This window comes from Mytilus californianus, unplaced genomic scaffold, assembly GCF_021869535.1.
Source record: "Mytilus californianus isolate M0D057914Y unplaced genomic scaffold, xbMytCali1.0.p SCAF_21, whole genome shotgun sequence".
NCBI lineage: Eukaryota > Metazoa > Mollusca > Bivalvia > Mytilida > Mytilidae > Mytilus > Mytilus californianus.
The window spans coordinates 7,255,025-7,269,058 of NW_026262670.1; the positions used below are offsets into that span (position 1 = coordinate 7,255,025).

A 14,034-nucleotide genomic window follows, 5' to 3' on the forward strand; every position below is an offset into this window, starting at 1 on the left:
TGGTTTGAATGATATACAGGGTTAGTCCCCAGGGGTCACCCCCACCCCTGCTATTTAAGAAAGTTCTAATATCTCGTAAGTGGTCAAGATCCCCACCCCTAAACCATATATATTCTGGTTTGTTATACCAAGATGGTTTGAATGATATACAGGGTTAGTCCCCAGAGGTCATCGCAACCTCCTGCCATTTGAGAAAGTTCTAATATCTTGTTAATGGTCGAGATCCCCACCCCTAAACCATATATATTCCTGTTCATCATGTCTCGAACATTTGAATGACGTATACGGTCAGTCCCCACTGGGTTCCCCCACCCCCAATGTTCTAATATCTTGTAAATGGTCGAGATCCCCACCCCTAGACCATATATATTCCTGTTCGTCGTTTCTCGAACATTTGAATGATGTATAGGGTCAGTCCCCAGGGGTTCCCCCCACCCCCAATGTTCTAGTATCTTGTAAATGGTCGAGATCTCCACCCCTAAACCATATATATTCTGGTTTGTCATGCCAAGATGATTTGAATGATATACAGGGTTAGTCCCCAGGCATCACTAATGCATTAACTTTACTGGACCAAACCAATTTTCACTGGACTTTGTCCAATGTCAGGCGACACTGGGAATTACGAATTATGGGAGCTTTGTTTGGGAGACTTCGTAACAGCATCCTGTTACAATCATTTCTTGTTTTGCCCAATTCTTTAATTTTTGCAGTTATTCTTTATATTTTAGCACCCATTATTCTTTTTGCCCATTTTTCTCTATTCCTTATTTTTTTGTCCATTATTCTCTATTCTGTTAACCCCATCAACACCCTCTTGCATGTCAACCGATGTCCAGATATTGTTTGAGAAAATGTTTTGAGAAGATACGATGCTACCGGACATAGAAAAAAATGGTCATTTTTTAATGGAAAATTAAACTTTATATTAAAGAATACAAAATTGGCTCTCTTTTCTGAAAATAAAACCAAAAAGCTGACATGGGTTAAATTAAAGTGAGACAACCAATCTTCCGGAATCAAATCATTTAAAAAGATAAATAATGTATTGTCATATGACATTTACATTGAAAGGCTAAACTTGCATTAAGCAGTGTTCAGGCCATTGAATATACAATAAAGGGATATGGAGTAAATGTGCATGGGACAAAATCGCACACAATACATAGAAAAAAATTATCAATGAACAGGGCTTTTATTCCTGTTCTCCCTCTTGACAGTCGCTGGAGGGTCTTCAACAATGATCGAATCATTCATACCGTACAACAAGGTCAAGACGGCCCCTAGCGTCGACTTAAGCGGTACTTAAAGTATTGTACTGTGAATAAATTTCAAAGTCACAAAAAAATTACACCAAAGTCTAAATTCAATACAAGACCAGAATAGACAGATCCGACATTAATCAGCCGGTATACATATTAAAACAGCACAAAAATGAAGCAATAAGGTCTAATAACAGGTTCCTGTGTCTACCCATGTGTATACCCTTTTATCCCAGATAGGAACTACATCAAGTTATAATTGAAATGTGTTCTAAAAACTAAATTCAAATGTCAATGATAATCAGCCCCCTCTTTACTTAATTTAAAAAAAAAACATAATTCACAAGTATAATACGTTTTTCTGCAAGCCGAAACTCAATAAAAAAAAACCAACAGCAGCCACACAATAAACCATGTGAATTACAATTTTTGCTTTATCCTACATATCGGTCTTCTGGTGTCCCTAAAAACTAAAAGTCTTACACTGAATCTATATAGTTTGCTTTTTCACCAGAATATTTTCGACAAAATAATTAAAACAAAACTTGCGTTTCAAATTCAGAAAGGATAAGAGAAACGCTCAGAATGTACGATTTTGCGTCATTTTTTCCAGATCTCAAGGCCCCCAGACCCCTCGCCTAAATTTTTTTTCGCCTTGCTCCTCTCCGCTCGGCAAATATATTTTGCCTCACTTTTAAAAGAGTCTAGTTATCGCCCTGATTATACCACATCATCTCTTTTTATATTAACCTTATGTGACTTACATTCAAGTTGGTTGGTCTCTGGTGGATAGTTGTTCCTTTGGCAATTATACCACATCATCTCTTTTTATATTAACCTTAGGTGACTTACATTCAAGTTGGTTGGTCTCTGGTGGATAGTTGTAATATTGGCAATTATACCACATCATCTCTTTTTATATTAACTTTATATGACTTATATTCAAGTTGTCGGTCTCTTGTGGATAGTTGTTACATTGGCAATCATACCACATCTTCTTTTTATATTAACCTTATGTGACTTACATTCAAGTTGGTTGGTCTCTGGTGTATAGTTGTTACATTGGCAATTATACCACATCTTCTTTTTATATTAACCTTATGTGACTTACATTCAAGTTGGTTGATCTCTGGTGGATAGTTGTAATATTGGCAAGTATACCACATCTTCTTTTTATATTAACCTTATGTGACTTACATTCCAGTTGGTTGGTCTCTGGTGGATAGTTGTTACATTGGCAATCATACCACATCATATAAAAAGAGATGATGTGGTATGATTGCCATTGTAACATCTATCCACCAGAGACCAACCAACTTGAATGTAAGTCACATAAGGTTAATATAAAAAGAGAAGATGTGGTATAATTGTCAATGTAACAACTATCCACCAGAGACCAACCAACTTGAATGTAATTCACATCAGGTTAATATAAAAAGAGATGATGTGGTATAATTGCCAATGTAACAACTATCTACCAGAGATCAACCAATGGAAGTCACATAAGGTTAATATAAAAAGAGATGATGTGGTATAATTGCCAATGTAACAACTATCCACCAGAGACCAACCAACTTGAATGTAAGTCACATAAGGTTAATATAAAAAGAGAAGATGTGGTATAATTGTCAATGTAACAACTATCCACCAGAGACCAACCAACTTGAATGTAAGTCACATAAGGTTAATATAAAAAGAGATGATGTGGTATGATTGCCATTGTAACATCTATCCACCAGAGACCAACCAACTTGAATGTAAGTCACATAAGGTTAATATAAAAAGAGAAGATGTGGTATAATTGTCAATGTAACAAGTATCCACCAGAGACCAACCAACTTGAATGTAAGTCACATCAGGTTAATATAAAAAGAGATGATGTGGTATAATTGCCAATGTAACAACTATCTACCAGTGATCAACCAATGGAAGTCACATATGGTTTATATAAAAAGAGATGATGTGGTATAATTGCCAATGTAACAACTATCCACCAGAGACCAACCAACTGGAATGTAAGTCACATAAGGTTAATATAAAAAGAGATGATGTGGTATAATTGCCAATGTAACAACTATCCACCAGAGACCAACCAACTAGAATGTAAGTCACATAAGGTTAATATAAAAAGAGATGATGTGGTATAATTGTCAATGTAACAGCTATCCACCAGAGACCAACGAACTGGAATGTAAGTCACATAAGGTTAATATAAAAAGAGATGATGTGGTATCATTGCCAATGTAACAACTATCCACCAGAGACCAACCAACTGGAATGTAAGTCACATAAGGTTAATATAAAAAGAGATGATGTGGTATAATTGCCAATGTAACAACTATCCACCAGAGACCAACCAACTTGAATGTAAGTCACATAAGGTTAATATAAAAAGAGATGATGTGGTATAATTGCCAATGTAACAACTATCCACCAGAGACCAACGAACTGGAATGTAAGTCACATAAGGTTAATATAAAAAGAAGATGTGGTATACTTGCCAATATTACAACTATCCACCAGAGATCAACCAACTTGAATGTAAGTCACATAAGGTTAATATAAAAAGAAGATGTGGTATAATTGCCAATGTAACAACTATACACCAGAGACCAACCAACTTGAATGTAAGTCACATAAGGTTAATATAAAAAGAAGATGTGGTATGATTGCCAATGTAACAACTATCCACAAGAGACCGACAACTTGAATATAAGTCATATAAAGTTAATATAAAAAGAGATGATGTGGTATAATTGCCAATATTACAACTATCCACCAGAGACCAACCAACTTGAATGTAAGTCACCTAAGGTTAATATAAAAAGAGATGATGTGGTATAATTGCCAAAGGAACAACTATCCACCAGAGACCAACCAACTTGAATGTAAGTCACATAAGGTTAATATAAAAAGAGATGATGTGGTATAATCAGGGCGATAACTAGACTCTTTTAAAAGTGAGGCAAAATATATTTGCCGAGCGGAGAGGAGCAAGGCGAAAAAAAATTTAGGCGAGGGGTCTGGGGGCCTTGAGATCTGGAAAAAATGACGCAAAATCGTACATTCTGAGCGTTTCTCTTATCCTTTCTGAATTTGAAACGCAAGTTTTGTTTTAATTATTTTGTCGAAAATATTCTGGTGAAAAAGCAAACTATATAGATTCAGTGTAAGACTTTTAGTTTTTAGGGACACCAGAAGACCGATATGTAGGATAAAGCAAAAATTGTAATTCACATGGTTTATTGTGTGGCTGCTGTTGATTTTTTTTTTATTGAGTTTCGGCTTGCAGAAAAACGTATTATACTTGTGAATTATGTTTTTTTTTTAAATTAAGTAAAGAGGGGGCTGATTATCATTGACATTTGAATTTAGTTTTTAGAACACATTTCAATTATAACTTGATGTAGTTCCTATCTGGGATAAAAGGGTATACACATGGGTGGACACAGGAACCTGTTATTAGACCTTATTGCTTCATTTTTGTGCTGTTTTAATATGTATACCGGCTGATTAATGTCGGATCTGTCTATGGGGTTACTTGTTACATTGACAATTATACCACATCTTCTCTTTTTATATTAACCTTATGTGACTTACATTCAAGTTGGTTGGTCTCTGGTGGATAGATGTTACAATGGCAATCATACCACATCATCTCTTTTTATATTAACCTTATGTGACTTACATTCAAGTTGGTTGGTCTCTGGTGGATAGTTGTTACATTGGCAATCATACCACATCATCTCTTTTTATATTAACCTTATGTGACTTACATTCCAGTTGGTTGGTCTCTGGTGGATAGTTGTTACATTGGCAATTATACCACATCTTCTTTTTATATTAACCTTATGTGACTTACATTCAAGTTGGTTGGTCTCTGGTGGATAGTTGTTACATAGGCAATTATACCACATCATCTGTTTTTATATTAACCTTATTTGACTTACATTCAAGTTGGTTGGTCTCTGGTGGATAGTTGTTACAATTATACCACATCATCTCTTTATATTAACCTTATGTGACTTATATTCAAGTTGGTTGGTCTCTGGTGGATAGTTGTTACATTGGCAATTATACCACATCATCTCTTTTTATATTAACCTTAGGTGACTTACATTCAAGTTGGTTGGTCTCTGGTGGATAGTTGTTACATTGGCAATCATACCACATCATGTTTTTTTATATTAACATTTTGTGACTTACATTGTTGGTTGGTCTCTGGTGGACAGTTGTTACATTGGCAATTATACCACATCAGCTCTTTTTATATTAACCTTATGTGACTTACATTCAAGTTGGTTGGTCTCTGGTGGATAGTTGTTACATTGGCAATTATACCACATCATCCCTTTTTAGCTCACAGGGGCCCGAAAGGCTCCCTGTGAGCTTATGCCATCATTTGGCGTCCGTCGTCGTCATCTGTCTGTCGTCGTCGTCTCCTCTGAAAATACTTGGCCAAATACCTTTAAACTTTAACTAAATGTTCCTTAGGGTATCTAGTTTATAAATTGTATTTGAAGTTTTGATCCATCGACAAACATGGCCGCCATGGCCAAAAATAGAACATAGGGGTCAAATGCAGTTTTTTGCTTATATCTCAAAAACTAAAGCTTTAAGAGCAAATCTGACAAGGGGTAACAATTGTTCAATTGGTAAAGATCTATCAGCCCTGATATTTTCAGACGAATCGAACAACTCATTGTTGGGTTGCTGCCACTAAATTGGTAGTTTTAAGGAAATTTTGCAGTTTTTTGTTATTATCTTCAATATTATTATAGATAGATATAAACTGTAAACAGCAATAATGTTCAGCAAAGTAAGATCTACAAAAAAGTTTATATGACTAAAATTGTCAATTTAACCCTTAAGGAGTAATTGCCCTTTAAAGACAATTTTACACAATTTGTTCATCAAGTTTGCTAACATTTAAAAATCTTCTCTGAAACTACCGGGCCAAATACCTTCAAACTTCATCTGAATGTTCCTTAGGATATCTAGTTTATAAATTGTATCCGAAGTTATAATCCATCGAAAAACATGGCCGCCATGGCAAAAATAGAACATAGGGGTCAAATGCAGTTTTTGGCTTATATCTCCAAAACTAAAGCTTTTAGAGCAAATCTGACATGGAGTTTAAAGGTTCAAAAGGTCAACATCTATCAGCCCTGAAATTTTCAGACACACCGAACAACCTGTTGTTGGTTTGCTGCCACTAAATTGGCTGTTTTAAGGAAATTTTGCAGTTTTTTTTTTATTATCTTGAATATTATTGAAGATAAAGATAAACTGTAAACAGCAAAAATGTTCAGCAAAGTAAGATCTACAAAAAAGTTTTATATGACTAAAATTGTCAATTGACCCCTTAAGGAGTTATTGCCCTTTAAGGTCAATTTTACACAAGTTGTTTTATGTTTTTTAACTTTAAAAATCTTCTAAAATGAATCTAGTATAAATTTTGTATTTCATTTCCTTTTACGTCAAGAAAAATAGACACTATGGCTAAAATGGAACATATGGGTAAAAAGCAAAAATAATCATTGATGGAAGAGTTAAGCAAAAAAAAATAACAGGTGAGCGATTCAGGCTCTTGAGAGCCTCTTGTTATATTAACCTTATGTGACTTACATTCAAGTTGGTTGGTCTCTGGTGGATAGTTGTTACATTGGCAATTATACCACATCTTTTTTAGCACACCTGGCCCAAAGGGCCAAGTGAGCTTTTCTCACCACTTGGCGTCCGTTGTCCGTCGTCCGTCGTCGTCGTCCGTTAACTTTTATCAAAATCTTCTCCTCTGAAACTACTTGGTCAAATCTAACCAAATTTGGCCACAATCATCATAAGGGTATCTAGTTTAAAAAAAGGTGTCCGATGACCCCGCCTGCCAACCAACATGGCCGACATGACTAAAAATAGAACATAGGGGTAAAATGCAGTTTTTGGCTTATATCTCTGAAACTAAAGCATTTAGAGCAAATCTGACGTGGGGTAAAAATGTTCATCAGGTTAAGATCTATCTGCCCTAAAATTTTCAGATGAATCCGACAACCCGTTGTTGGATTGCTGCCCCTGAATTGGTAATTTTAAGTCAATTTTGCAGTTTTTGGTTATTATCTTGAATATTATTATAGATAGAGATAAACTGTAAACAGCAATAATGTTCAGCAAAGTAAGATCTGCAAATAAGTTAGATGACCAAAATTGTCAGTTGACCCCTTTAGGAGTAATTGTCCTTTATAGTCAACTTTTAACAATTTTTCGTAAATTTTTGTAATCTTTTACAAAAATCTTCTCCTCTGAAACTACTGAGACAAATTTAATCAAACTTGGCCACAATCATCATTAGGGTATCTAGTTTAAAAAATGTGTCCGATGACCCCGCCCACCTACCAAGATGGCCAACATGGCTAAAAAAATAGTACATAGGGTAAAATGAAGTTTTTGGCTCATATCTCTGAAACCAAAGCATTTACAGCAAATCTGACGAGGAAAAAATTGTTCATTAGGTCAAGATCTATCTGCCCTGAAATTTTCAGACCAATCGGGCAACACGTTGTTGGGTTGCTGCCCCTGAATTGGTAATTTTAAAAAAATTTTGCAGCTTTTGGTTATTATCTTGAATATTATTAAAGATAGAGATAAACTGTAAACAGCAATAATGTACAGCAAAGTAAGATCTACAAATAAGTCAACATGACCAAAATTGTCAATTGACCCCTTAAGGAGTTATTGCCCTTTATAGTTAAGTTTTTACAATTTTCATAAATTTTGTAAAATTATGTAAATTTTTACAAAATATTTTCCACTGTAACTACTGGGCCAAGTTCATTATAGATAGAGATAATTGTAAGCAGCAAGAATGTTCAGTAAAGTAAGATCTACAAACACATCACCATCACCAAAACACAATTTTGTCATGAATCTATCTGTGTCCTTTGTTTAATATGCACAAAGACCAAGTTGAGCGACACAGGCTCTTTAGAGCCTCTAGTTATATTAACCTTATGTGACTTCCATTCAAGTTGGTTGGTCTCTGGTGGATAGTTGTTACATTGACAATTATTACCACATCATCTCTTTTTATATTAACCTTATGTGACTTACATTAAAGTTGGTTGGTCTCAGGTGGATAGTAGTTACATTGGCAAGTATACCACATCTTCTTTTTATATTAACCTTATGTGACTTACATTCAAGTTGGATGGTCTCTGGTGGATAGTTGTTACATTGGTAATTATACCACATCATCTTTTCTATATTAACCTTATGTGACTTACATTCAAGTTAGTTGGTCTCTGGTGGATAGTTGTTACAGTGGCAATCATACCACATCATCTCTTTTCATATTAACCTTATGTGACTTACATTCAAGTTGGTTGGTCTCAGGTGGATAGTAGTTACATTTGCAATCATACCACATCATCTCTTTTTATATTAACCTTATGTGACTTACATTCAAGTTGGTTGGTCTCTGGTGGATAGTTGTTACATAGGCAATCATACCACATCATCTCTTTATATTAACCTTATGTGACTTACAATCAAGTTGGTTGGTCTCTGGTGGATAGTTGTTACATTGGCAATTATACCACATCATCTCTTTTTATATTAACCTTATGTGACTTACATTCAAGTTGGTGGTCTCTTGTGGATAGTTGTTACATCGGCAATTATACCACATCATCTCTTTTTATATTAACCTTATGTGACTTACAATCAAGTTGGTTGGTCTCTGGTGGATAGTTGTTACATTGGCATTCATACCACATCTTCTTTTTATATTAACTTTATGTGACTTACATTCAAGTTTGTTGGTCTCTGGTGGATAGTTGTTACATTGGCAATTATACCACATCATCTCTTTTTATATTAACCTTTTGTGACTTACATTCAAGTTGGTTGGTCTCTGGTGGATAGTTGTTACATTGGCAAGTATACCACATCTTCTTTTTAAATTTACCTTATGTGACTTACATTCAAGTTGGTTGGTCTCAGGTGGATAGTAGTTACATTGGCAATTATACCACATCATCTCTTTTTATATTAACCTTATGTGACTTACATTCAAGTAGGATGGTCTCTGGTGGATAGTTGTTACATTGGCAATTATACCACATCATCTTTTTTATATTAACCTTATGAGACTTACATTCAAGTTGGTTGGTCTCTGGTGGATAGTTGTTACAGTGGCAATCATACCACATCATCTCTTTTCATATTAACCTCATGTGACTTACATTCAAGTTGGTTGGTCTCAGGTTGATAGTAGTTACATTGGCAATCATACCACATCATCTCTTTTTATATTAACCTTATGTGACTTACATTCAAGTTGGTTGGTCTCTGGTGGATAGTTGTTACATAGGCAATCATACCACATCATCTCTTTATATTAACCTTATGTGACTTACAATCAAGTTGGTTGGTCTCTGGTGGATAGTTGTTACATTGGCAATTAAACCACATCATCTCTTTTTATATTAACCTTATGTGACTTACATTCAAGTTGGTGGTCTCTTGTGGATAGTTGTTACATCGGCAATTATACCACATCATCTCTTTTTATATTAACCTTATGTGACTTACAATCAAGTTGGTTGGTCTCTGGTGGATAGTTGTTACATTGGCATTCATACCACATCTTTTTATATTAACTTTATGTGACTTACATTCAAGTTTGTTGGTCTCTGGTGGATAGTTGTTACATTGGCAATTATACGACATCATCTCTTTTTATATTAACCTTTTGTGACTTACATTCAAGTTAGTTGGTCTCTGGTGGATAGTTGTTACATTGGCAAGTATACCACATCTTCTTTTTATATTAACCTTATGTGACTTACATTCAAGTTGGTTGGTCTCAGGTGGATAGTAGTTACATTGGCAATTATACCACATCATCCCTTTTTATATTAACCTTATGTGACTTACATTGTAGTTGGTTGGTCTCTGGTGGATAATTGTTACATTGGCAATCATACCACATCATCTCTTTTTATATTAACCTTATGTGACTTACATTCAAGTTGGTTGGTCTCTGGTGGATAGTTGTTACATAGGCAATCATACCACATCATCTCTTTATATTAACCTTATGTGACTTACAATCAAGTTGGTTGGTCTCTGGTGGATAGTTGTTACATTGGCAATTAAACCACATCATCTCTTTTTATATTAACCTTATGTGACTTACATTCAAGTTGGTGGTCTCTTGTGGATAGTTGTTACATCGGCAATTATACCACATCATCTCTTTTTATATTAACCTTATGTGACTTACAATCAAGTTGGTTGGTCTCTGGTGGATAGTTGTTACATTGGCATTCATACCACATCTTCTTTTTATATTAACTTTATGTGACTTACATTCAAGTTTGTTGGTCTCTGGTGGATAGTTGTTACATTGGCAATTATACGACATCATCTCTTTTTATATTAACCTTTTGTGACATACATTAAAGTTAGTTGGTCTCTGGTGGATAGTTGTTACATTGGCAAGTATACCACATCTTCTTTTTATATTAACCTCATGTGACTTACATTCAAGTTGGTTGGTCTCAGGTGGATAGTAGTTACATTGGCAATTATACCACATCATCCCTTTTTATATTAACCTTATGTGACTTACATTGTAGTTGGTTGGTCTCTGGTGGATAGTTGTTACATTGGCATTCATACCACATCATCTCTTTTTATATTAACCTTATGTGACTTACATTCAAGTTGGTTGGTCTCTGGTGGATAGTTGTTACATTGGCAATTATACCACATCATCTCTTTTTATATTAACCTTATGTGACTTACATTTAAGTTGGTTGGTCTCTGGTGGATAGTTGTAACATTGGCAATTATACCATATCTTCTTTTTATATTAAACTTATGTGACCTACATTCAAGTTGGTTGGTCTCAGGTGGATAGTAGTTACATTGGCAATTATACCACATCATCCCTTTTTATATTAACCTTATGTGACTTACATTGTAGTTGGTTGGTCTCTGGTGGATAGTTGTTACATTGGCAATCATACTACATCATCTCTTTTTATATTAACCTTATGTGACTTACATTCAAGTTGGTTGGCCTCTGATGGATAGTTGTTACATTGGCAATTATACCACATCATCTCTTTTTATATTAACCTTATGTGACTTACATTTAAATTGGTTGGTCTCTGGTGGATAGTTGTAACATTGGCAATTATACCATATCTTCTTTTTATATTAAACTTATGTGACCTACATTCAAGTTGGTTGGTCTCTGGTGGATAGTTGTTGCATTGGCAATCATACCACATCATCTCTTTTGATATTAACCTTAGGTGACTTACATTGTAGTTGGTTGGTCTCTGGTGGATAGTTGTTACATTGGCAATCATACCACATCATCTCTTTTTATATTAACCTTATGTGACTTACATTCAAGTTGGTTGGTCTCTGGTGGATAGTTGTTACATTGGCAATTATACCACATCATCTCTTTTTATATTAACCTTATGTGACTTACATTCAAGTTGGTTGGTCTCAGGTGGATAGTTGTTATATTGGCAATTATACCATATCTTCTTTTTATATTAAACTTTTGTGACCTACATTCAAGTTTGTTGGTCTCTGGTGGATAGTTGTTACATTGGCAATCATAGCACATCATCTCTTTTTAAAATAGTTTTTTATATTTGTTATATTTTGCAGATAAAGTATTTTGGCCAGAGGAAACAAGAATTCAGGAAACTTTCAAAAGAATGTCAAAATATGGGACCATAAGACGGGAAGACCTCTACCTAATTTGGGAGCAAAAAGATTTCAGTGCAATTTTACCATACAAAGAGTTTATATTTAACATCCTAATTTATTTAGATATCTTGGCAGAGCAAAGGAGATATGATACAACTACAGGAAGTCGCTTACCAGTGGAAAACTTCTTTGTTCCCTGTATGGTTACAGAGAGAAATACTACCAACTTCATGGACAAAGAGTGTACACCAGAGAGAGCTATATGCTTAGCGTTTCTTTTTAAAGGGACTATAATACCACCAGCTTTACCTAATCGTCTGATCAGTGCATGTCTGAGCATGTGGACCGTCAAGCAGTACGGAGGAAGAAAACTCCTGTTTTCAGGATTTATTGGTTTATCCTTTGACAAGTCACATGATATTGTTGTATGCGTTGAAGGCAACAAGATTCTTCTTTTCATCGTCCATAGAACCTCCGCTGGACTTATAGTACCAGATATAGCTACTGGTGTCAAAGAATGCTTGGTTATAACAATGGAAAGAATTTCAGATTTCTATCAGTCCACAATCCATGCAAAACGGAGCCAACAATCGCCATTTCACATTGAATATACATGTTCAAATTTGACATGCTTCATCAGTGCAGAAGAAGCCAAGCAGACTAATGGATGGATTTGTGACAAACATAACCAAACACACAAAACAGGACACTGGCGTGTTTGGAATCAAGATCAGGTGTGTATTACATATCAAGGAAAAAGTAAATGGACAAATGAGTAACATATGCAAATCTGCACAAACAACTTATTTTATATATATATATAGCGTTGAGCCCTATCTGGCAGACTTTGTATCAATTTATGTTTATGAATTTCTAATTATGCTGCCTAAAAATGCTTTTCAGGAGCAAATTGTAATCGTTTTGTTTGTCCATTCATCTAAAATTGAGAATGGAAATGGGGAATGTCTGTTTGTCTGTTCTTCTGTCCCTCCGTGTATCAAACGTTTTTAACTGATAACTTGAGTATAACCTTGCTTGATTGAAATACAGATGAAAGATATAGCGAAGGAAAAGAAGACTATATATTTTTTTGTGTCAAATAGACAAATTTTAAGGCCACCTTCACTCTTTTAAGAAGAATGAAATTGATAAGCAGCAACCCTTGTCAAGAAAATCATGATATGCTTCATATGCAAGGGGTGCTGGAATGGTGCTAAATATCAAGGAAAATATAACAAAGGGGAAGCTGAAGTCCTCTCTAATAATGTAAAGTTTTGTTCTCAATAAACTCATCGTAACTGGCAGGATTAAAATTGTGCATGCCAGACACGCTTTGCGTTTACAAAAGACTCATCATTGAGGCTCGAATCAAAATAAGAAGTTGAAGAGCATTGAGCATTATTTCAAAAAGGTTTTGCCAAATACAACTAAGGTACAAGTAATATATTCCTGGCACTGATAATAGGTTTGAAAATATCTAATAATTTGGCCTCGAGTATCACTACTACTGAATAGACATTAATTGTTGTTGAAATAATCTGTTGCAGTAATAAATATAGGTACCGTTAATGCTAGTTTCTGTATGAATGTTTGTACAAGGTATTAAAGGATGGCTGTTTAATACCAGTTGAATAAAATATAATGTGCATTTAAAACATACTTATAATATATTATTAGAATCTGCCATACATTTCATTCAAAATAATAATTTGCATATTCATTTTTCTGCAGACTAAAGAACAGTGCGAAGAGGATTGTCAAGGTAAATATTTTGTCGCTTCAAAATAATTCCAATCTGTAGAGACTTGTGTTGTGAAACCTGTTAATCTGTTTGTTTACGTGTCCATCTATGTACTTTAAATGGGGGAATTTTTGTGAGATCTTGAAAGAGGATATATATGTATAAGAGATATCTTTGTTAGATCTTCTGTACCACCTTATTAATGCTGGTGATCAAAATGTACTTGTCAAGTTTCTATGATGGAATATCTAGAATTTTATTCGCTGTGATATCTATTTTTAGATAGTATCGCACAGCTTT

The 14,034-nt window shown here is 34.7% G+C and overlaps 2 protein-coding genes across 3 annotated transcripts in view; both read left to right on the forward strand.

Annotated features, from left to right (window-relative positions):
• LOC127731862 (uncharacterized) overlaps positions 1-14,034 on the forward strand; it is an 897,808-nt gene that overhangs the window by 83,732 nt on the left and 800,042 nt on the right. The window lies entirely within an intron of this gene.
• Positions 1-14,034, forward strand: part of LOC127731866 (uncharacterized) — a 76,262-nt gene that overhangs the window by 57,337 nt on the left and 4,891 nt on the right. Inside the window, exons 5-6 of the mRNA XM_052240732.1 lie at positions 11,952-12,727; positions 13,725-13,755. Coding sequence (XP_052096692.1) covers positions 11,952-12,727; positions 13,725-13,755 — 807 coding nt within the window. The remainder of the gene's footprint in view (positions 1-11,951; positions 12,728-13,724; positions 13,756-14,034) is intronic.